At 37.4% G+C, this 26,084-nt stretch overlaps 1 protein-coding gene across 3 annotated transcripts in view; it reads left to right on the forward strand.

Moving 5' to 3' along the window:
- Positions 1–26,084, forward strand: part of NSF (N-ethylmaleimide sensitive factor, vesicle fusing ATPase) — a 156,946-nt gene that overhangs the window by 18,200 nt on the left and 112,662 nt on the right. For all 3 annotated transcript variants that reach the window (XM_059997645.1, XM_059997644.1, XM_059997648.1), the window contains exons 2-4: positions 6,978–7,063; positions 9,007–9,106; positions 11,434–11,473. In XM_059997645.1, the coding sequence (XP_059853628.1) occupies positions 6,978–7,063; positions 9,007–9,106; positions 11,434–11,473 (226 nt within the window). The remainder of the gene's footprint in view (positions 1–6,977; positions 7,064–9,006; positions 9,107–11,433; positions 11,474–26,084) is intronic.

A 26,084-nucleotide genomic window follows, 5' to 3' on the forward strand; every position in this document is an offset into this window, starting at 1 on the left:
CTTTCTCACACTGCTCTAGACTAGCACCATCTAATGAAACTTTCTTCAGTGACAGTTAATAGCCACATGTGGCACTTGAAATGTGACTAGTGCACCTGAATTTTAAATTTTTAATTAGTTTTAATTTTAATAACCATATGTGTCTAGTGGTTACTTTATTGAATAGTGCAGTTATAAAATGTTATTTTTCAGGAAGCACAAAATTGAGTGAGACTTGTTAGCTGAGCTGGCTCTGGGGCAAGTTCGTATATTCTGTCCTACTTCCCTTTCCTGTGGGGGAATTTGTGTCTCTAGACAGATGTAACCTAGGCCTGAAGCACCACAGAGAAGACCAATGGATTCATGAGTGTTGCAGTTATCTGTAATGAGGTCTTATAATCAGGTACTACACGCTTTGGGTTTTTCTATTTATTTTGCCCTACTGAGTTCTTTGGTAAACAATAAAGCATATATTTTAAAAATCCAATTTTTAAAGTGGACCTTTGGATGAAAGTATGTTATTTAAATTTGAAAACTATGCAGTGATGCCCAGAGGAGTCCTGATTACCTGCCCCCCCCGCCCAATTTTTTTCTTTTTGATGGGAAGAAGCCAGTTCTCTTTCTGCACTTTAAAGGCTCTCACGTAAGTAATGATATAACTTTTTTTTTCCTTTGGCATAAGGATTATATATTTAAAAAATTTTTTAATATTTATTGATGGAGTCATTTAAAAATAACATTAAAGCCCATTACAGGTTATCATAAAGAACCTATCTTTAAGCAGAGGCTGACACACCATTTTAAAGCAAGTATACTCCAATAAAGATGTTTAAAAAAAAAGAACCTATCTTTATGAAAAGATAACTATAGTTTGCAAGGCGAAAAAAAAAAATAGTGAGTGGCACTGTTTTACATTTTTGCAAATCTCTGACTTAGAAGACAGCTGTAATTCTCACACATCTGCATCTGCATTCAATCTGTTGTCTCATGCAGATATGTAATTGGAAAAGAAAGGAGTATTTTTAAAATTTACACTGGAGTATAGTTGCTTTACAATGTTTTAGTTTCTGCTGTACAGCAAAGTGAATCAGCTATATGTACACATATATCCCCTCTTTTTTGGATTTCCTTCCCATTTAGGTCACCAAAGAGCATTGAATAGAGTTCCCTGTGCTAAACAGTAGTTTCTCATTAGTAATCTATTTTATACATAGTATCAATAGTGTATATATGTCAGTCCTAATCTTCCAATTCATCCCACCCAACCCCCTTTCCCCCTTGGTATCCATACGTTTGTTCTCTATGTCTGTGTCTCTGTTTCTACTTTGCAAATAAGATCATCTATATCGGGCTTCCCTGGTGGTGCAGTGGTTAAAGAGTCCGCTTGCCAGTGCAGGGGACATTGGTTCAAACCCTGGTCTGGGAAGAGCCCATATGCCGCGGAGTAACTAAGCCCGTGCACCACAACTACAGAGCCCACGTGCCACAACTACTGAAGCTTGTGCACCTAAAGCCCGTGCTCCGCAACAAGAGAAGCCACTGCAGTGAGAAGCCCATGCACCGCAACGGAGAATAACCCCTGCTCGCTGCAGCTAGAGACGGCCGCACACAGCAACGAAGAACCAAAGCAGCCAAAAATAAATAAATTTATTTAAAAAAAAAAAATCATCTCTACCATTTTTCTAGATTCCACATATATGTGTTAATAACGATATTTTTTTTTTCTCTTTGTGACTTACTTCACTCTGTATGATACTCTTTAGGTCCATCCACGTCTCTGCAGATGACCCAATTTCATTCCTTTTTTTTTTTTTTTTTTTTTGTGGTACGCGGGCCTCTCACTGTTGTGGCCTCTCCTGCTGCGGAGCACAGGCTCCGGACGCGCAGGCCCAGCGGCCATGGCTCACAGGCTTAGCCGCTCCGCAGCTTGTGGGATCTTCCCGGACTGGGGCATGAATCATGTCCCCTGCATTGGCAGGCGGACTCTCAACCACTGCGCCACCAGGGAAGCCCTCATTCCTTTTTATGGTTGAGTAATATTCCATTGTATATATGGACCACATCTTCTTTATCCATTCCTCTGTTGATGGACATTTAGGTTGCTTCCATGTCCTGGCTATTGGAAATAGTGCTGTAATGAACATTGGGGTGCATGTGTCTTTTGAATTATGGTTTTCTCTGGGTATATGCCCAGTAGTGGGATTGCTGGGTCATATGGTAGTTCTATTTTTAGTGTTTTAAGGAACCTGCATAATGGCTGTATCAATTTACATTCCCACCAACAGTGCAAGAGGGTTCAAAGTAATGATATAATTACTTCTGCTGAAGTTTTCATTAAAAATTTGTTGAGATTTTCATTCTTTTGCGTAGCAATGAGTTAATAATTTTTTACATTTCAAGTTGTTAATGAAAACATTTTATAGCCTTCAGACAGTTAAATATTCTAGTACCTCAGATAACTAAACTTATATAAATTTGCCTGTCAGTTTCGTATTTTCATTTCATAATAGCTATGTGGCCGTCGTGGCTGGGCTTTTATCATTGTTTCCTAGAGGCAAGGTCAGTGTTAGAAAAATTGTGGCATGTTCCCTTGGCATTATTGTGATAAGTAAACAGCTACTATTTATAGGGTCTCATATTTTGATGAGAAAATGAGATACCGTGCTTGGCTTACCATAAAAACACAGATGCTTCTAGACTCCAGTAGGGAGGCCGTTTGCTCACAGCATCTGTTTTAGTTGGCCAGCCAGATGACTTTTACAGATTTTTTCACGCTTATTTAAAGGACACCAACTCTTTGACAAGTAAACAAGTTTACAAATGAAAAGGTTAACTTAGCATTTTGTAAATTTTTACATAACTTTGGCTATATCAATTCTGTGTAATTTTGAACTATTAGATAATTTTATTTAAATTATATCACTTCCTAAGTAACCTTGAAATGTCCTTTGTGTCCATGTTCTTTGAATTGTTTATTCTGAAGTTGGGATAGATTGTATTGATCTGTAAGTTCATTTATTCAACAAATGTTTAATGAGCACTGACTGTGTGCCATGCCCTGCCTTAGCCCTGGGAACCATAGATCCGAGCAAGATGTAGTCTCAGTCCTTGAGAACCTTATGTCTTTTACGCAGTGTAAACAGATAATAAAAATACAGTTAAGTTCTTCCATTTGACCTTTATCTTATAGGAGGAGAAGATATCTAGGAAGGTCTTCTAGAAAATGTAATGTCTGAGCTGAGAAATTGTAGAATAAGTAGGAGTTGGCTGGACAAGGGGCTCAGAGTTAGGGAAGAGAGGAATATAAGAGAAAGAAGTGGGACTTCCCTGGTGGTGCAGTGGTTAAGAATCCGCCTGCCAATGCAGGGGACACAGGTTCGAGCCCTGGTCCAGGAAGATCCCACATGCCGTGGAGCAACTAAGCCTGTGTGCCACAACTACTGAGCCTGCGCTCTAGAACCTGCGAGCCACAACTACTGAAGCCCACACACCTAGAGCCTGTGCCCTGCAACAAGAGAAGCCACCGCAACGAGAAGCCCGCGCACCACAACGAAGAGTAGCCCCCACTCGCTACAATTAGAGAAAGGCTGAGCGTAGTATCGAAGACCCAGTGCAGCCAAAAATAAATAAATTTATAGGATAAAAAAAAAAGAACTTGAATGTCATAGAAAGCAGTTCTGGATTTTGCAGGGCCTCGGGGTTAAAATATTGAAAAAAAAAAAAAAAAGAAAGAAGCTTGTATGTGAGAGAGACCCCAGGGTAAGAGGGAAACAAAGTTCTGCACAGTTTGGTCAGGTGGCTGGTCAAATGGTGACCATGGGCAAAAATACTATCTCATTCGGAAAGCAAACTTATGACCTTATTTGTGTCATGTTCTAAATTAGTGATTTCATAGATCTCATACACAAAATATGTTTTGATCCTATATCCCCAGTATATATACCTATTTATTTTTAAGTGATACACTAATAGTTTATATACATAGTAAAACATACACAAAAAAGAAGGATGAGCTAAAGGTGAACTGTAGAAAATTCTCTTAATTTTATTTATTAATAATTCAGAAAGCAAAGTGATGCTTTACTATTCTTTAAAATCTAGGTTTAATATTTTGTAATACAGCTATTCAGAGGTCTATTTCTAAATTCAGGTTTTTTTAAAAAATTATTTATTTATTTTTGGCTGTGTTGGGTCTTCGTTGCTGTGCGCAGGCTTTCTCTAGTTGTGTCGAGTGGGGGCTACTCTTCATTGCAGTGTGCAGGCTTCTCATTGCGGTGTCTTCTCTTGTTGCGGAGCACGGGCTCTAGGCGCGCGGCCTTCAATAGTTGTGCCACGCAGGCTCAGTAGTTGTGGCTCGCGGACTCTAGAGCACAGGCTCAGTAATGGTGGCGCATGGGCTTAATTGCTCTGTGGCGTGTGGGATCTTCTCAGACCAGGGCTCAAACCCATGTCCCCTGCATTGGCAGGCGTATTCCTAACCACTGTGCCACCAGGGAAGCCCTAAATTCAGGGGTTTTTTGTTACTTGATTTTAATGGCCATCAAAGCATAGATAAGAATGGGGGAAATTTAGCTGTACTTTTGAAATTCCCCCAGATTGTGTACCATTTATGGAAATGTTTTATTGAAATGTGTGAAATGTGGTTGGTAAATTTCCATCTATTTTTCTTGCAGACTAATCAGAATGTATTGTACTTTTATAGTACTAATAAATGGGTTCAAAAATCATTGAAAAATCATTTAGATGATTTTTTTAAAGATTAGAAAAGTTTGCTTCTAACTTTTTAAAGCATGCAGATATGAGAGTTTTTATTTCTTGCTTGTTTTTAGGTAATATACATTGTTTTCAATAGCAGAATCGCTTAGCAATGGAAATGTTTCTAAGTAACCATTTTTGAAATGTGCTCTATTCGTTAGCACAAGGTATTTTTTACTTTTTGTTTTTGTTCATTTTTATCTTGTAGGAGCAAGGTGAATTTTTCTTTTCTTTTTCTTTCTTTTTTTAATATCTTATTGGTAGCACTTTACCTTTTGGTAACCAGTGAATCCCTATATGGTTTACCAAAAAAAAAAAAAAAAAAGATTTTACACTGCTTCCTGGCCTTTTACAGAGTGTAGGAAAGATTCTATATTGTAAAGGTCTTGTTTTGATAAAGTTGACCTCAGTGACATCATGAAGGACATGTGCACACCTTTGGCTCTGACTTGTATGCAGCAACAGTTTACCTGTGAATGAAACAGTGAACAACTTTCACTTAATGTGCTGTCTTTGTAACTTTATTCTGGAATTATTCTTTTTATTCCAGTCAAAACAGCCATTCCATCAGTGGTCACAGTTTTCCCATAACGCGTATTGTTTCATTTATAGTTTAGACTGTGTCTTTTTCACTACATCTTTCCTTTAGTGACTCGCAAAATTGTAGTTCTTGGTGTGTTTTGCAATTACCTAGCAAATCTTCTAAGATGAAAGAAATAACTATATTTTGATTCTACTATATAGCAGACCTCCTACACTCTATAACATGTCCTGATATCTTCAGCTCTTTAGAGTTTTCTAAGAGATTTTGGCTATCTTTACCAATAGAAGAATACTAGTTTGTCACCATTTTATTTTCCATGTATCATTTTAGTCATTTTTACTGTGGGTCATAGCTTCTTGTCTTTTCTCTCAGGAAACCTTAGCAGTTTCAACAGTTATTTAACTTTAATACAATGCTGTGAATTGCTAGATTCAATAGGATGTGACTTTAAACATAGGTGGAAAAATTAGAGAAGTTTATCTCTTGCTGTGAATACTGAATTTTTAAAGGCCTGGCAGATTATGAAGACTTTATTAGTGTCATTAGGTTATATTATTAGTGTCATTAGGTTATATCTTAAGGCAGAATATATACTTAGCATGGGGTTCATCTTTAATAAAAATGGGTATAAATAAATATAAATAGAAGAACTGATATTTTCTTCTTATACCCCAAAGGATTATCCAGCAAACCCTTCAGGTGCACATACCCCACTTTAGAGACCACTGCTCTGAACAACTGGGGTAGCTGTATTGAAACTAGCCTTTTATTAAAAACAAAAGCAAGGCAAAGAGTAATTTATTTTCCTCTATAAATTTGTATTTGGGAGACAAATTTAAGAAGAATCAGCTTTGGCTTGAGGTTTGAAGAGTGAGTATGTTAGTCATAAACAGACTATGAGTGTCATATTTCAATAACTAGGAAACCCTAGAGGATGGTGGAAGGATTATTGGTTACATACATTATATGAAGGAATGTTTTACTAGTAGCTGTTGATCAATGTTGATCAAAAGGACTGTTAATTGCTATTTTATTTTAAATATACCTGTAATTATTTTTGTTGGGAGGTATTTGGAAGATAGCTTTTCTTAGTCTATAGAAGAAATGGTTCATAGCCACTTGAGATCTCTTATGAGGAGATACTTTTTCAAATGTATTGAATTTACATCATTGCATTTTTATGTCAAAATCTTTTTTTTTTTTTTTTTTTGGAAGAAATGGAAAACCAACTCAAGCTTGAGCAAAAAAGAGTTTATTGACTCAACCAACTTTCAGAACTGGTCTCAAGGGTTTTAACTTCGTTGTCAGGTCTGAGTCTCAAGGTGTCTGTCTGTGTCTCTGTCACCTTTGCTTTCTCTGCGATAGTTTTCTTCTTTTAGAGCAGAAAGGCTTCCTTCGTGTGGTGGTGATGCGAGGGAGAGTGCCTTTCTTCTAGCGCCTGTCTATATAAAGTCCCGTGGATGGGATAGTACTCTGTGTGATTGCACGTGTGCTGTGATTGGCAGGCCCACAGAAGCACGTGGAATGGGGAGGGAGCAGTTTCCGAAAGGCAGGGTTTATTGTTACCACAGAGTTAGGGATCAAAAACAGTAAGCGTTTACTACAGGTGATGGGGAATAGAGGACAAGGAAGCATAAAATATTCTTTAAGAAAATAAAAGGTGACTTAATTTTATTTTCCTAATCATTGATTCTTACAGAGTATGCAAGCTGCAAGATGTCCTACAGATGAATTATCTTTAACTAACTGTGCAGTTGTGAATGAAAAGGATTTCCAGTCTGGCCAGTGAGTATCTGACTTTGTTTTCTTCTAACCTGCTAAATGGTATTTTAGAAACTTCTAGAGAGTCCGTATTTAATTAATTAATTTATTTTGGGAAACGTTTGAGTATACTTTTTTAATTCCTCTTGCTGAATTGGAAAATGGGAGATGAGAAAGAGTCATGTATTTACTGTATCAAATTTTGATAAATGTTTTCTAAATGATACATAGTTTTTTATATATGACTTTATTTTTCCATTGGTTTTCTTAGCAGAACTAAACATACTGGATATATGAATCATATATAGCGTAGTCATTAGGTTTTTGGCTTTGGGTCAGATTGTCTGAGTTTGGATCATGGTTCTGCCAATTATATACTGGGTGACCATGGGTAAGTTATATACCCTGACTGTGCCTCAGTGTCCTAATCTGTAAAATGGGGACGGTGGTACTATCTTCCTCAGGGTGTTTGTGAATATTGAGTTACACAAATAAAGCACTTAGAACAGAGTCTACCACATTAATAAGTCCTCAATAAATATTAGCTGTTTTGATCATTATTACTATGATAATCCAAGAGACATGAAAATTGGAAGATGCACAACAGTTGTAGAATCTTTACAAGCATTTTTCACTGTCATTTATTTTTAACTGATTCACATCACCATTGGCAGAACTTCTAAGTACCCTGCTACCAAGTTCATTGCCGTCCACGTGCTTCTAAGGTTGGTGGAGATAAGGACATGAAGGGGCTGTTCCAGAAGGCAGACTACGGAAATGAGGAAGGAAGTGGGATTTTAACTGAGCCTTTTTCTGTTTCTAAAGCTATCTGAGAAATGCATGAGTTTCACAGGGTTAGAACTGCTAATCATCTGTGGTTTTCCGCTTCAGAGTAAAGGGCTATACTACATAATTGTATTAACATTGTTTCCAGTCCTAAAAATTCTGTGATTCTAAGTTGAACATAGAACTTTCTACATATAAACTGCACTACAGACAATCAGTGTGAGAATATGCTTATGGAATACTTTTACGTGTTAGATGTTCACTGTACACATGAGGGGGTTACTTAAAGTATAGTAGATACAAGGAACTTGTGTCCTACTGACAAAACAATATGAAATATTAACCATATAGAATAGAAACATTAACCATTAATATTTTAGAAACATTAGAAACATTAACCATTAATATTTTAAAAATTATAGCATTCTAAAAGATAACTTTTAAAAAGATAGTGCTATTGTAGCAGAGTTTGAAGCTTCTATCTCACACACAGTCCTTGGTAGTTTCTTGGTATAGGAGATGACCATGAGATAACTATAGTTCATCTGTTTACAGGTAACTTCTGAGCAGGGTGAATTAGCACAAAATGCTTTGAAATAGTAAATATTGATATCTGTATGGAAGCTGATATATTTTGTGAAAATTTTTCATTTTTACCACCTTTTTAATATTACAGGCTGTTACTATTTCAACCTGTTGTGGGAATCTGCAAAGAGATTTAATGAATAGTCCTAAAAACTAACTTTTTTTTTGACTGCTATATCCTGGCTTTATTCTATCTTTGGTTCTCCTTCCTTTAGTCTAGTTAGAATGTGAAATAAGTCTCAGGAGAGGAAATTCATCTAATTTTTACTTAATATCAAGTAAATTACTGTCTTCAGTTTTATGTAAACTGGAAATGCAATGACGTTGAGGTTTTGGATGGTAGGTACTCTCTTGAACTTGGTCCTGATTCTGCTTGATGTCTGTTTGGCCTGAGGTGGTCCTTATTCCTGGAAAACGTTTTGAATTGCTGACAATTTTTGGAAATGAAATTTGTGGTCCTGTTTCTTCAGGACTCATATAATGCCATGTTTCCACCCAGTACTCATCAAACATCGTTTGTTGGAAATGAGCACATTTGGAATTGATGTTCTTTATTTCCTTTGATGTGGAGTATTGACTGTGTTTCTGTCCTTTAGGCACGTGATGGTTAGGACCTCCCCCAACCACAGGTACACGTTTACACTGAGGACCCACCCATCTGTGGTTCCAGGGAGCATTGCATTCAGCTTACCTCAGGTAACTCAGGAATTTATTCTCTTCTATTCTTGAAAGTCGTAGAAGAATCAATTCATTTAAAGCAAGCTGTGTCACACTGTAACTGTATTGATTCATATTGAGGAAAACCATCTAGGTATTATGTAAGGAATTAAAAGATATATTCTTAATTGCCAATTTTTACTGTGTCTACCTTTTATTGCCTTGACTTTTTCCCCCTAATTTAAAAGAATTCTGCAGTGATATCAACTATCAAAGTGTCAAGTTATTTTAATGTTAGCTCACGGGGTAACAGAAAATGTATAAAATATATAAAAATAGCATTTACTTCTAAAATTGACATCTAATAGTGATTTTAAAATGCAATGATGTTAGGCTAAAGAATATGATATGAGTAGCTGTTATCTCAAATTACAACCTAACTTGCTGGGCTTCTGTAATAAGTGAAAGGATTATGATTACATTTATAACCGTTGGTGGATTCTATGGAGGGGAAATTGCCTAGCACTATTGCAGGCACATAATATATAATGTAGGAGCATCACCAGTAGGAGTCTGTATCCTTTCCTCCCTTGTCACCTTACTCATGCTGCTGGTCCCCAGTCCTAAACGATGCAAATGCAACCTTTACCTCCTTGTAGTATGCTAATAAGCATTGATTTCTGCCCTCCCACACCTGGAGGTTTAGGGAAGGAGATCAAACACTTGTTAGGGAACTATTAAAGATCTCTTGAATCCCTCAAAAATTATGGGAAGTGTTCACTCACTGTTCCCTTTTTCTCTGTTCAGATGCCTCTCCAATATCAGGACTACCTTTCGCATTTGCTTCTTATAGATCAAAGGTTTGGAATATTCTAGAGTTAACCAGCTTTTACAGAGCTGCATTTGAGATTCTGCTGGCCAGAAATGGGGTTTCTAACTATTTTTCCTTGTCTCTGCTTTAAAAAAATTTTCCCAACATTTACTCTAGGCCAAGTGCTATTCTAAGTGCTTTTGCCTGTGTTCACTCGTTTAATTCTCTTAACAACCCCAAATGATAGATATTGTTATTATCGTCCTTGAGACTGTCTCTGGGTGTAGAACCTAATTATGGCTGCTTTGTGACCCAAAGTCTGGGCTTAACCAGTATGCTACTAAATTTCCAGTTGGCCAGAAGTGGGATAGGGTACTACAGAAGAGAGAGGTGAAGGGTGGAGAGGTGGTAAGAAAGCTGGAAGGTAGAGCACTTGTTGCACATATTCAAAACGCAGCATCTTCTTAACTGCCCACCACAAAATCCACAAAGTTCAGATGAGTAGACAAACTTTTGATTTCCAGTCAAAAATTATTTTTCTCACTGTTCTTTGGAGTTTTGTCAGTAACTGCTAATTTTGAATCTATACCAAGCCAGTCTTGAATTCCTGCCTGAACACAATCTGTCCTGCTTCCATACATTCTTGCCAGTCAGTACTGGGGAGAAGCTAAAGCCAAATGCCTGACACTCTTTTGGCTAGTACACAAAGAATAGTCATGACCATCTAATGATTTGAATCCCTGCTTGGGTTTCAGTATAGATTATCTGATAAGTTTTAATTTAGTTTTCATGAATTGAACGTCTTTCTTTTTGTGCTACTGTATCAAACAGTATAACTATCCACAGTACATTTAGAACGCTGGAATATCTGATACTATGAAGTCTTTCAGGAGCGTTATATTGTGCAAAGGAGCATCCTATTCAGTGGTGCCAGCTTTACTGTAAAAAGGCAAGCTTTATATGTTTTGAGGATAGATGTTCAGGCATAAATAAACTATAGCATATGTTTCCTAGGGTGGCTGTAACAAAGTACCACAAACTGGGTGGCTTAAAACAACAGAAATGTATTCTCTCACAGTTCTGAAGGCTGGAAGTGTGAAGTCAAGGTGTCAGCAGGGCCAGGCTCTCTCTGAAGGCACTAGGGAAAAATCTGTTCCGTGCTTAGCTTCTGGTGTTGCGGACAGTCCTTGATGTTCATTGACTGGTAGATATATCACTTCAGTCTCTGCCTTCATTGTCACATGACTTTCTCCCCGTATGCTGTGTCCTTTTCTTATAAGGAAGCCATATTGGGTTAGGGTCTACCTTAATTCGATATGACCTCATCTTACCTTGATAATCATCTGCAAAGACCCTATTTCCAAATATGGTCACATTCACAGGTGTCGGGAGCTAAGACTTCAACATATTGTTTTGTGGGATACAATTCAACACTTAACAGCCATGTTTTGGTCTGGGAACGTGTTAATGAAATGCAAAGAAATCCTCTTTTCCTCATTTCTCTAATTTTGATTGATTTTGTGTTAAGTGTCTTTTTGTCTCTCTTATCTTACAGCGTAAATGGGCTGGACTTTCTATTGGGCAAGAAATAGAAGGTAGGTATATTTTTTAGCTACCTGAGGTAGATTTTCTTTATGATTTTCTCATAGTTATAGATATCTGTACAATTTTCTGTTACTTCTCAGGCCATTACACTTTCATCCATATTACAGTTAGGTCTATGAGAATGGAAAGTAAATAGTTATGGAACCTACCTCTTTATCTACTTGTTATTCTATCTGGAAATTACAGTCTAGTAGGGAAAGGAATATCCACATGTTCATACCCCACAGAAGATGTACAAGGTAAATTTGTGCACAAATATTACCTTTAGCAGCTCTTTGTAAAAGTGCTAAGATGGAGCAGGAGTGGATGAATTGATTGGAAAATTAGCCAGAGAAATCTTTCTAGGCACTGGAATTTTGAGCATGATTATGAAGTAGGGGAAAAGCATGACATGATAGAGACAAGGAAGAAAGACTCTTAAGATGAGACATAACATAAATAAAAGGCATTGAGTTGGAAGCAAGCAAATCATAGGCAGTGCTCATAAGTATGTTTGTCTGACTGAAATGATTTGCCTGAATGGATTGTATTAAGTGATTAGAGTAGAGTGTGAAGTTAGTGGAGGACCTAGAAGTACATACTGAGATTTTTGGATTTTACACAAAGACACTTAGAGCTGAGAATTTCTGAACGAGCCCAACAAAATCCTACCTTTAGAAAAGAATTCTAGTATCATTGTGGAGTCTAGTGAGGAGTGAGGAGAATTCAGGAGTGAAGGAAAATAGCTGGGAGGTTATTTGACTTGCCTAGAATTAAGCTGAATAGGACTTGGTGAAATTATGGCTATGGAAAATTTTTTTAAAAGTCAAAGTTATGTTGAAGAGGAATAATTGGTATTACATGGTGATTCCATTTTACTGTATACTGAGATATGTTTCCTAATGTCTTTGTTTGGAAAGATAAATATGATTTAGGGTAAGGAGAAGAAAGGGTGACAATACTTAAGAAAACAATGCACTTTTTAAAATGAAATGTGTTATAAAGTCATCATAGTTCATTAGGGAAGGGCATGGAAGGCAACTTATGACTTCAGGGGGAAAAAAAGACTAAACCACTTGTGGTTTATAAACTAAGGAGCTAATAAGTAAAAACTGGGATTGTTAGTTAGGCATTGTGGCAAAGTTGGGAAAATGGAGTATGAGTCTTTTTGTCAGGTAATTTCATGTCAACTTAATGGGTTCAGTAGGGGGAGAAAAGAAAATGCAAGTGTGATTAAGTCAGCTTTTTTTTCTGCCAGCTTTTAAGACCTAAAAAAAAATCATATTTATGGAAATGTTACAAAAATAATAGAGAATTCTTATGTACTACTTTTACCCAGATTCACTAATTGTCATTTTTTAAAATCATTTTTTCTCTCTGTCCTTACTCTCTCTCTCTCTCTCTCTCTCTCCACACACACACACACACACACACACACACACACACACACACACACACACACACACACACACACACACCCCCCCCCCCCCCTGCACACACCCATTTTTTTCCTGAACATTTGAGGTTACGTTGCAGAAATCATTCCTCTTTACCTCTAATACTTTAGTGTGTGTTTCTTAAGAAAAAAGATGTGCTCGTAATAGTGATCAAATTCAGGAAACTTTGAAACTTTAATCTATAGTTCATATTCCAATTTTGTTAATTGTCCCAATTATCTCCTTTATAGTATTTTTCCCCTTCAGTGTGGGATCCAGTTCAGGATCGTGTATTGCATTTAGTCATCATTTCTCTAATGTTCAGTTTTCTTTCCTTTCACGATGGTGACTTTTTTTTTTTTTTTTTTTTGCGGTACGCGGGCCTCTCACTGTTGTGGCCCTCTCCCGTTGCGGAGCACAGGCTCCGGACGTGCAGGTTCAGCGGCCATGGCTCACGGGCCCAGCCGCTCCACGGCATGTGGGATCTTCCCGGACCGGGGCATGAACCCGTGTCCCCTGCATCGGCAGGCGGACTTTCAACCACTGTGCCACCAGGGAAGCCCGATGGTGACATTTTTGAAGAATACATTTGTATAACGGGGAGTTGTTGGTCGCAGGGTACAACGTTTCAGTTTTGCAAGATAAATTAGTTCTGGAGATCTAGTTACAGCGTGATGACAGTAGTTAACAATACTGTGTTTAGGATAGTTAAAATTTGCTAATAGGGTAGATTTAAGTGTTCTCATCACACACACACACACGCACATGGAAAGAAGATGGTTCATGTGCACTGAGGAGATATATTCTCTGTTATCAGCGTGTACTGTTTGCTGTGTATCCATAAGCTCTACTTTATTGATCTTGCTGTTTAGATCTTCTATATTCTTACTTATTTTTGGTCACTTGACCTGTCTTGCACTGAGAATGGTGTGTTAAAATCTACTATTATTAGTGTTTTTCTACTTTTCCTTGCATCTCCTGTCATTTCTACTTTACACAGTACTTTCTGTGTTATTTGGTATGTAGATATTCATAACTGTTATATTTTTATTGTGAATTATGCCTTTTTGCATTATAAAGTATCCTTTTTAATCTTGTTTAATGTGTTTTGAATTATATTTTGATATTAGGATCATAATCCCTGCTTTTTTATTGTTTTTAATTTGCTCAAAATACCTTTCCCCATCTCTTAACTTTTAGCCGTTTTGAATCACTGTTTTAGATGTGTCTGTTGTATACAACGTAGAGTTGGATTTTGCTTTATGAACTAATTTGAAGATCTTTTTCTTTTAATAGGTTTGTTAAGCCCATTCTCAGTTATTGATATGACTGCTTTGTTCTCTATTCCTTCATTTTTTATTTTTTATTTTTTTTGCGGTACGCGGGCCTCTCACTGCTGTGGCCTCTCCTGCTGCGGAGCACAGGCTCCAGACTCGCAGGCCCAGCGGCCATGGCTCACAGGCCTAGCTCCTCTGTGGCATGTGGGATCCTCCCTGACCGGGGCACGAACCTGCGTCCCCCACATCGGCAGGCGGACTCTCAACCACTGCGCCACCAGGGAAGCCCTCAATTCCTTCATTTTATGCTTTAGTTGTATTTATGTGGTGAGTCCTCTTTGCTATTTTTTTATGTTTACTTTTAATTTTTTCTTATTAGTCATCCATTTTATACACATCAGTGTATACATGTCAATCCCAATCGCCCAATTCATCACACCACAACCCTCACCCCCTGCCGCTTCCCCCCTTGGTGTCCATGCGTTTGTTCTCTACATCTGTGTCTCAGTTTCTGCTCTGCAAACTGGTTCATCTGTACCATTTTCTAGGTTCCACATATATGCGTTAATATACGATATTTGTTTTGCTCTTTCTGACTTACTTAACTCTGTATGACAGTCTCCAGATGCATCCACATCTCTATAAATGACCCAATTCCTTTCCTTTTTATGGCTGAGTAATATTCCATTGTATATATGTACCATATTTTCTTTATCCATTCGTCTGTCAGTGGGCATTTAGGTTGCTTCCATGACCTGGCTATTGTAAATAGTGCTGTAAGGAAAATTGGGGTGCATGTGTCTTTTTGAATTATGGTTTTCTCTGGGTATATGCCCAGTAGTGGGATTGCTGGGTCATATGGTAATTCTATTTTTAGTTTTTTAAGGAACCTCCATACTGTTCTCCATAGTGGCTGTATCAACTCACATTCCCACCAACAGTGTAAGAGGGTTCCTTTTTCTCCATACCCTCTCCAGCATTTGTTGTTTGTAGATTTTCTGATGATGCCCATTCTAACTGGTGTGAGGTGATACCTCATTGTAGTTTTGATTTGCATTTCTCTAATACTTAGTGATGTGCTTCTTGGCCATCTGTATGTCTTCTTTGGAGAAATGTCTATTTAGGGCTTCTGCCCATTTTTGGATTGGGTTGTTTGTTTTTTTAATATTGAGCTGCATGAGCTGTTTATATATTTTGGAGATTAATCCTTTGTCTGATGATTCATTTGCAAATATTTTCTCCGATTCTGAGGGTTGTCTTTTCGTCTTGTTTATGGTTTCCTTTGCTGTGCAAAAGCTTTTAAGTTTCATTAGGTCCCATTTGTTTATTTTTGTTTTTATTTCCATTACTCTAGGAGGTGGATCAAAAAAGATCTTGCTGTGATTTATGTCAAAGAGCGTTCTTCCTATGTTTTCCTCTGAGAGTTTTATAGTGTCCGGTCTTACATTTAGGTGTCTAATCCATTTTGAGTTTATTTTTGTGTATGGTGTTAGGGAGTGTTCTAATTTCATTCTTTTACATGTAGCTGTCCAGTTTTCCCAGCACCACTTATTGAAGAGACTGTCTTTTCTCCATTGTATATCCTTTCCTCCTTTGTCATAGATTAGTTGACCATAGGTGCGTGGGTTTATCTCTGGGCTTTCTGTCCTGTTCCATTGATCTATATTTCTGTTTTTGTGCCAGTACCATATTGTCTTGATTACTGTAGCTTTGTAGTATAGTCTGAAGTCAGGGAGTCTGATTCCTCCAGCTCCATTTTTTTCCCTCAAGACTGTTTTGGCTATTCGGGGTTTTCTGTGTCTCCATACAAATTTTAAGATTTTTTGTTCTAGTTCTGTAAAAGATGCCACTGGTAATTTGATAGGGATTGCATTGAATCTGTAGATTGCTTTGGGTAGTATGGTCATTTTCACAATATTGATTCTTCCAATCCAAGAACATGGTATATCTCTCCATCTGTTGATATCACCTTCAATTTCTTTCATCAGTGTCTTATAATTTTCTGCATTACAAGTCTTTTGTCTCCTTAGGTAGGTTTATTCCTAGGTATTTTATTCTTTTTATTGCATTGGTAAATGGAACTGTTTCCTTAATTTCTCTTTCAGATTTTTCATCATTAGTGTATAGGAATGCAAGAGATTTCTGTGCATTAATTTTGTATCCTGCAACCTTACCAAATTCATTGATTAGCTCTAGTAGTTTTCTGGTGGCATCTTTAGGATGCTCTATGTATAGTATCATGTCATCTGCACACAGTGACCGTTTTACTCTTATCCAATTTGTATTCCTTTTATTTATTTTTCTTCTCTGATTGCTGTGTCTAAGACTTCCAAAACTGTGTTGAATAATAGTGGTGATAGTGGACATCCTTGTCTTGTTCCTGATCTTAGAGGAAATGCCTTCAGTTTTTCACCATTGAGAATGATGTTTGCTGCGGGTTTGTTGTATATGGCCTTTATGATGTTGAGGTAGGTTCCCTCTATGCCCACTTTCTGGAGAGTTTTTATTATAAATGGGTGTTGAATTTTGTTGAAAGCTTTTTCTGCATCTATTGAGATATGGTTTTTATCCTTGAATTTGTTAATATGGCATATCGCATTGATTGGTTTGTATATATTGAAGATTCCTTGCATCCCTGGGATAAATCCACTTGATCATGGTGTATGATGCTTTTAATGTGTTGTTGGATGCTGTTTGCTAGTATTTTGAGAATTTTAGCATCTATATTCATCAGTGATATTGGTCTGTAATTTTCTTTTTTTGTAGTATCTTTGTCTGGTTTTGGTATAAAGGTGATGGTGGCCTCGTAGAATGAGTTTGGGAGTTTTCCTTCCTCTGCAATGTTTTGGAAGAGTTTGAGAAGGATTGGTGTTAGCTATTCTCTACATGTTTGATAGAATTCACTTGTGAAGCCATCTGGTCCTGGATTTTTGTTTGTTGGAAGATTTTTAATCACAGTTTCAATTTCATTACTTGTGATTGGTCTGTTCATATTTTCTATTTTTTCCTGGTTCAGTCTTGGAAGGTTATACCTTTCTAAGAATTTGTCCATTTCTTCCAGGTTGTCCATTTTATTGGCATAAAGTTGCTTGTAGTAATCTCTTAGGATGCTTTGTATTTCTGCGGTGTCTGTTGTAACTTCTCCATTTTCATTTCTAATTTTATTGATTTGAGTCCTCTCCCTCTTTTTCTTGATGAGTCTGGCAAATGGTTTATCAGTTTTGTTTATCTTAAAGAACCAGCTTTTAGTTTTATTGATCTTTGCTATTGTTTTCTTTGTTTCTATTTCATTTATTTCTGCTCTGATCTTTGTGATTTCTTTCATTCTGCTAACTTTGGGTTTTGTTTGTTCTTTCTATAGTTCCTTAACGTGTAAGGTTAGATTGTTTATTTGAGATTTTTCTTGTTTCTTGAGGTAGGCTTGTATAGCTATAAACTTCCCTTAGAACTGCTTTTGCTGCATCCCATAGGTTTTGGATCATCGTGTTTTCATTGTCATTTGTCTCTAGGTATTTTTTGATTTCTTCAGTGTTCTCTTGGTTATTTAGTAACATATTGTTTAGCCACCATGTGTTTGTGTTTTTTACGTTTTATTCCCTGTAATTGATTTCTAATCTCATAGCATTGTGGTCAGAAAAGATGCTTGATATGATTTCAGTTTTCTTAAATTTACTGAGGCTTGATTTGTGACCAAAGTTGTGATCTATCCTGGAGAATGTTCCATGCGCACTTGAGAAGAAAGTATAATCTACTGTTTTTGGATGGAATGTCCTATAAATATTAAGTAAATCTATCTGGTCTATTGTGTCATTTAAAGCTTGTGTTTCCTTATTAATTTTCTGTTTGGATGATCTGTCCATTGGTGTAAGTGAGGTTTTAAAGTCCCCCACTGTTATTGTGTTAATGTCGAGTTCCTCTTTTAGATCTGTCAGCAGTTGCCTTATGTATTGAGGTTCTCCTATGTTGGGTGCATATATATTTATAATCGTTATATCTTCTTCTTGGATTGATCCCTTGATCATTATGTAGTGTCCTTCCTTGTCTCTTGTAACATTCTGTATTTTAAAGTCTATTTTATCTGATATGAATATTGCTACGCCAGCTTTCTTTTGATTTCCATTTGCATGGAATATCTTTTTCCATCCCCTCACTTTCAGTCTGTATGTGTCCCTAGGTCTGAAGTGGATCTCTTGTAGACAGCATATATATGGGTCTTGTTTTTGTATCCATCCAGCGAGCCTGTGTCTTTTGGTTGGAGCATTTAATCCATTCACGTTTAAGGTAATTATCAATATGTATGTTCCTATTAACATTTTTTTATTTGTTACGGGTTTGTTTTTGTAGATCCTTTTCTTCTCTTGTGTTTCCCACTTAGAGAAGTTCCTTTAGCATTTGTTGTAGAGTTGGTTTGGTGGTGCTGAATTCTCTTAGCATTTGCTTGTCTGTAAAGCTTTTGATTTCTCTGTCAAAGCTGAATGAGATCCTTGCCAGGTAGAATAATCTTGGTTGTAGGTTCTTCCCTTTCATCACTTTAAATATATCATGCCACTCCCTTCTGGCTTGTAGAGTTTCTGCTAAGAAATCTGCTGTTAACCTTATGGGGATTCTCTTGTATGTTATTTGTTGTTTTTCCCTTGTTGCTTTCAATAATTTTTCTTTGTCTTTAATTTTTGTCAATTTGATTACTATGTGTCTTGGCGTGTTTCTCTTTGGGTTTTTCCTGCCTGGGACTCTCTGTGCTTCCTGGACTTGGGTGGCTATTTCCTTTCCCATGTTAGGGAAGTTTTCGACTATAATCTCTTCAAATATTTTCTCTGGTCCTTTCTCTCTCTCTTCTCCTTCTGGGACCCCTATAATGTGAATGTTGTTGCGTTTAATGTTGTCCCAGAGGTCTCTTAGGCTGTCTTTATTTCTTTTCATTCTTTTTTCTTTATTCTGTTCCGCAGCAATGGATTACACCATTCTATCTTCCAGGTCACTTATCCATTCTTCTGCCTCAGTTATTCTGCTATTGATTCCTTCTAGTGTAGTTTTCATTTCAGTTATTGTATTGTTCATCTTTGTTTGTTTGTTCTGTAATTCTTCTAGGTCTTTGTTAAACATTTCTTGTATCTTCTCAATCTTTGCCTCCATTCTTTTTCCGAGGTTCTGGATCATCTTCACTATCATTATTCTGAATTCTTTTTCTGGGGTTTTATCTTGTTCCTTCATCTGGTCCATAGCCCTCTGCCTTTTAATCTTGTCTATCTTTCTGTGAATGTGGTTTTTGTTCCACCGCCTGCAAGATTGTAGTTCTTGCTTCTGCTGTCTGCCCTCTGGTGGATGAGGCTATCTAAGAGGCTTGTGGAAGTTTCCTGATGGGAGGGACTGGTGGTGAGTAGAGCTGGGTGTTGCTCTGGTGGGCAGAGCTCAGTAAAACCTTAATCCGCTTGTCTGCTGATGGTTGGGGCTGGGTTCCCTCCCTGTTGGTTGTTTGGCCTGAGGCGACCCAAGACTGGAACCTACCCGGGCTCTTTGGTGGGGCTAATGGCAGACTCTGGGAGGGCTCACGCCAAGGAGTACTTCCCAGAACTTCTGCTTCCAGTGTCCTTGTCCTCACGGTGAGCCACAGCTGCCCCCTGCCTCTGCAGGAGACCCTCCAACACTAGCAGGTAGGTCTGGTTCTTTCTCCTATGAGGTCACTGCTCCTTCCCCTGGGTCCCGAGGTGCACACTAGTTTGTGCCCTCTAAGAGTGGAGTGTCTGTTTCCCCTAGTCCTGCCGAAGTCCTGCAGTCAAATCCCACTAGCCTTCAAAGTCTGATTCTCTAGGAATTCCTCCTCCTGTTGCCAAACCCCCAGGTTGTGAAGCCTGTTGTGTGGCTCAGAACCATCACTTCAGTGGCTGGACTTCTGTGGTATAAGTGTTCTTCAGTTTTTGAGTCACCCACCCAGCAGTTATGGGATTTGATTTTATTGTGATAGCACCCCTCCTACCGTCTCATTGTGACTTCTTCTTTGTCTTTGCATGTGGGGTATCTATTTTGGTGAGTTCCACTGTCTTCCTGTCAATGATTTTTCAGCAGTTAGTTGTGATTCTGGTGTTCTCGGAAGAGGGAGTGAGAGCATGTTCTTCTACTCCGCCATCTTGAACCAACCTCTTTGCTATTTTTTAAAATTAATTTTGATATTTAAGAATGTTTACATTTTTGTTTTAGTGATTACATCTGCACTTATACCTCTCGTAGTGCCCTTAGTACTTCCTCTTTTTTTCCTTACTTAACCTTTTCAAAAAACTGTCCTGTCTGTTCTAAATGATATCCTTTGACTCTCATCTATTACCTATACAACAGTTAACTGTAATATTCTGCCTTCCCCTTTCTCCTCCCATTTTGTTAATTGTTTTCTTTTTTTTCAAGTTTTAAGTCTTCTCTTTTTTTTTCTACTGGAAGAAGCAAATTTTTAAAAATTGAAATATAATCGACATATTATATTAGTTCAGGTATACAACATAATGATTTGATATTTTGTATACATTGTGAAATGCTTACCACAATAAGTCTAGTTAACATCTGTCACCTTACATAGTTACAGCTTTTTTTTCTTGTGTTGAGAACTTGTAAGATCTTGTCTTTTAGCAACATTCAAATATGCAGTACAGTATCACTAATTATAGCGACCATGCTAGTTGATTTCTGTCTATAAGAGCATGGTATTTTCATGCTATTCTTCCACGTACGACCCCACACTTGTTTTAGCCTTAACTCTGCAATTAAATCTCTTAAATGATCATGATCAGTCCTTTTGCCAGTTTCTACTTAGTTGGATAAATTGAGTAGATCCCTCCAGGAAGTATATATGTGTACAGTGTTTACTAAGTTCTTGAATATTCAAACTGATTTTTTTTATACCTTTGATATCTTAAGGACAGCTTGGCTGGATATAAAATTCTTGGCTTGTTTTCTTCCCTTGAATTTCTTGAAAATAGTGCATCTCATTGCTTTGCTTTGTATGAAACTCTTGAGAAGGCTGATGCCAGTCTAAATTTCTTATCTTTATAAGGAATTTGATTTTTCTGCCTGGGAACGCTGAGGGTTTTTCTGTCTTTAAATTCTAATATCCTTAATTAGGATATTTCTTGGAATTGGTCATTTAGGATCAACAACCCAGGTATACAATGCTTTGTTTCAATATGTAGATTTAAGTTTTCTCTATTTCCAGAGAATTTTCTTAGATTATGGTTTTAAGTATTAGTTCTGGCCCAGTTGTTTTGATTTTCTTCTCAGGAGCTCCAATTATAAATGTATTTTAGGCCTTATCAGCCTGTCTTCCATTTCAACTACTTTCTCTCTGTTCTTTGCAAATTCTTTCTTTGCCTTATTTTTACTACCTTGGTTATTTTCCTGTCTTTATTCACTGCCTCTTATTAAATATTAATTTGAATCTGTTCTCCCATGGGCACTTTGTAATTTATTATTCACTTCTGAGTAGTTTGTCTTTTTCCTCAATTTCTTTCCTGTGTTTGATAAGCTGTCATTGCATTTCTTTTATTTGTCTATTTCTGGTCTTAGTTTTTAAACTTCTGATTTTAGGTGTTTTGTTATATGTCTGAATACTTATTTGAGGATACTTAATTTAGTTTAAAATGTTACATACATTTTCTATTTCATAGTTGATCTTTTTAGGGAAGATGCTTCATGAGCTGAAATGCTACAATATTTTGTTATTATATTTTCTTTACAGTAACTTTGTGGAGTTATTTTTTTCTGTTTCACATGATTTGTAGACAAAATTACTAGTGCAAGAGCATTCTTTTCTGTTAGTGCAGAGAAGTGCAGTTTCTTTAATAAGGAATAATGGTGAGGTGGAGGGGGAGGTAGAGAGGTTGGTTGGCATAGCTTATTTCTCTTTGGTTTCTGCATGGTCCTTAATTTTCCTCTCTTACTGCCTTCTTCCCTTCATTGCCACATCTCAAAGGACACCATCCCTTCTCTATTTATCTGATTCTTTCCAGTGGTTCTTTGATGCTGCCACTTCCAGTACTACTTACTTTCAGGTCCTTTCCCTGTACCTGGAGTCATGGACTACCAAGTCCCAAACCTGTGTGTAGTGTTTTGGCTTTTGGTGTTGGACTTTCTCTTTCGAGGGGTGATTTTCTCTATATTTTTTCTATGTAGTGCTCTCCCTTCTCCTTTATTTCCTCAATGGGAGCTCTGTCTAATTTTGTTACATATTTCTCTACTTTCAAGTAATTTGAGTTTCATGGTATTCTCTGTCTCCAAGTAATGCTGAAGGTATGGACGTATGTAGCATTATTTGTTCACCTTTTTGTTTCCACGGGGTTTTAGGAAGATGTGTGGGAATGTTCAGATTCACATTCAGATCCTCTAGATCCAATGCTTTTGAAGATATTCAAAGATATATTAACTTTAAACTGGTTGAAAGAAAACAAATACTGAAAGCAGTTGCTTGGAACACATTACGAGGTTTGTCTGTAGTCGAGATGCCTGAGAAGAGAAGTTGGTAAAGTGGAAGGAGAGAATATCTTGTTCCTCATTTAGGAACATGGCAACTTATACTTTTTTTTTTTCTGAGTTAGAGGGAACTTAAATATTGGGAATATCTTTATTTGGCCTTTTCTTTGCAGAAGTAGGATGAGAGAGAAAATTTTTTGACTTGGGGTGAAAATAAAGGAAATTACTTTAGATATAGGTAGCTGGTAGTTGCATAATTAGTGCTTTCTAAACTTACCTCAGAGAAACACCTAGGGAGTTTGTTTTTTAAAAAAGAAAAAGATTCCCAGGCCCCTCCCTTGGGAAGTCTGATTCATGAATCTGTGTTTTTTTTTTTTTTTGCGGTACGTGGGCCTCTCACTGTTGTGGCCTCTCCCGTTGCGGAGCACAGGCTTTGGACGCGCAGGCTCAGCGGCCATGGCTCACGGGCCCAGCCGCTCCGCGGCATGTGGGATCTTCCTGGACCGGGGCACGAACCCGCGTCCCCTGCATCAGCGGGCAGACTCTCAACCACTGCGCCACCAGGGAAGCCCCATGAATCTGTGTTTTTAACAATCACCCTTAAGTAGCTCTTATCAGCCACATTTTTGGAAACACTGACATAAGTAATTCCCTTAACTATCACTGCCTCACCTGAAGCATAGTGTGAAGCTGAGACAGTGGAGGAGTTTGGTGCCAAAGGGAAGTAGGTCAGTTCCTGAAGCCAGGGTTCCCTATTTGTGGACAGTGGCAGAAATAAAAATGAACACTTGTTAAATCTAATGAGAAAATGGGTGTGTAAGTAGCTTAGGTTTCTAATTTCCTTAAACTTTTCTAAATATAGAGTGGAGTGTGCGTAAATTTAACTTTTAATGCAGATAAATTCTGTTGTGAAGAAGTGAAAATTCAAGATGAAATGAGAAATGTGTTTTGTGGCCTGAATTGTGTTTAAAGCATTCTCCTGTTACCAGAAATGCTTATCTTGATTGTAAAGTCAGTTCTTTAAAAGGCAACTCAAACAGACCTAATGGGCAAAATTATAAAACTAAGTGTTCAGGTGGGACTAAGGTGGAGTAAGCATGAGGCAAGGAAGGATTTGGGGCCCTGAGTGATGTCATGATGTAGCATAAAGATAGAAAGCTGGTTCAGTGTAAGTAGAGATGTAGGCAAAGAAAGGGTAGGAAGTTGGTATGAAGGGGAGTGCTAATTCAAAGATTCTGAACAGGAGTTCTGTCTGCAAGGAGACTTTTTTTTTAGTCAAGTCAATGATTTTAGTCCTCAGACTAAATCTTCTTAGAAGAATCATTGTCTTCTTTCCATCTGGAAATGCCATATTTTAAGTACTGCAGACTGATGTTCAATTAGCGCATGTTTTTTGCCCATTACCTGTCTTTGTAATGTCTGTTTATTCAAAGCATTGGCTATAATTCTTTTGTTTATAAAAATATTTTTTATTAGTCTGACATTAAAATGCTATTAATCATAAAATAAGAAAACATTCTCAACCTTCTGGCCCTTTGCTTCTGGTTGAAACCTTCAGGGCATCTGTCCCTTTGGGGCTGATGATGGTGCTGGCCATGGTGCTGCCTATGAAACTGTCCATGGTACTGTTCTAGCATTTGAAATTATAACAGTTTGGTCTTTTCTGTTGAGGAACATTGACCTTAAATTAAAATGCATTTGAAAACTATAGTCAGTGATGATGATATTTTAATACACTTATTCAAAGTCTTGATATAAGGATGATGTACACATGTATATATACACGTGTATAAATGCATATATGTATATATATGCATACATATATATGCATTATGACATTATGGAATTGTTTTGGAGTCTTTAATGCACAAAATGGTATTATATTGTGCACATCTTTCTGAAGTGTACTTTTTTCACTCAATATTATGTTTTAATGGACCATCTGTGTTTATTAAATATACATCAAGTTTTAATTTTAATTGCTATACATTATTCCACATTATGAATATGCCACATTTTATTAATCATTTCCCTACTGATCAGCATTTTTTAAGTGTTTGACTATTAGAAATAATGCTGCAGTGAACCTCCCTATAAATCTCTTTTTTTTTTTTTTTTTTTTTGCGGTACGCGGGCCTCTCACTGTTGTGGCCTCTCCCGTTGCGGAGCACAGGCTCCGGACACGCAGGCTCAGCGGCCGTGGCTCATGGGCCCAGCCGCTCCGCGGCATATGGGATCCTCCTGGACCGGGGCACGAACCCATGTCCCCTGCATTGGCAGGCGGACTCTTAACCACTGCGCCACCAGGGAAGCCCTATAAATCTCTTTTTAGACAAATGTTCAAGAGTCTTTCTGGGATAGACACCCAGAAATGGAATTGCTGAATCAACTTATTCCTTTTCACATTATTTCATCCCATAAATATCTTCATTATTTGGGAAATAACTAAGCTCTCTTGCTTATGAAAGGTACTCAGAATGTAACCTGTACTTTCTAGGAAATGTTAAAGAACAAAACACCCAGAAGTGGAGGTCAGAGAGTATTCTGAAACTTTCAGCTGAGATTTGAACTTATTCTTCAATCTTCGGTGAATTTCCCAACCCTCACCCTGGCTTTCTTTGTTATTTTGCTTTTGAAATGTTTATCTTTAAAATATGTGTGTCTCTTTTATTATGGCAAACCAAAATATAAAAATATGATTACTCAAGCAATTTCATTCAGAGGATTTACAGAAAATCCTTTTACATTCTTCAAGTGGCTAGACTGTAAGAGATAAGTTTAGAACAGAAATTGAGTATGAAAGGACCATAAAGATTTATCTAGGCAGTCTTATTTTACCGACAAATCAAGGCACAGAAGAGTCTTCTAGTTACTAACAGACTCTGTTGAAGCACACAGACTCCAAAGTCCCTTTGTCTTGCCTCCTTTGTTATTAGCATGGAGACGATAGGTATTTTGCTGCTGTTGTTTCATTTAAACAGTTCATGAATATATTAAGCATCCTACAGGCACTGTTGGGTGCTGTTAATACAAAGAAGAGCTAAAAACCTGGCCTTTGTCCTGTTACACATGTAGAACTTACTGTAGTTCCCTGCATATCATAGGTGCTCAGTAAATATTTCTGTAGTATTAAAAAAAGAAATGTTACACTCTGTTGCTCTGGAGGAAATCCCTCTAGTAAACATTTTTTTTTTCTCAAGGTTTTTGTGTGTGTGTGTGTGTCCTACATTCTAATTTGTTAGGGCAAAAGAGCTCACACACCTCTCACCTTAGCTCTTCCTTGTGTCAAACAAAAATCTTGTTTGGAAACAGTATGTTATGCCAACTCCACTGGGACTTCCCACTGTCATTTTGTCCTTTGTTTAATGAGAAGGAGGAAGATGCAGAGGCTGTGTAGGGAGGGCTGTGATTTCCCTAGAAGAGTCAGGTGAGGGGTAGAAGTATAGGACAGTGCTGTT

Source organism: Delphinus delphis, chromosome 19, assembly GCF_949987515.2.
Source record: "Delphinus delphis chromosome 19, mDelDel1.2, whole genome shotgun sequence".
NCBI classification, from domain to species: Eukaryota; Metazoa; Chordata; class Mammalia; order Artiodactyla; family Delphinidae; genus Delphinus; species Delphinus delphis.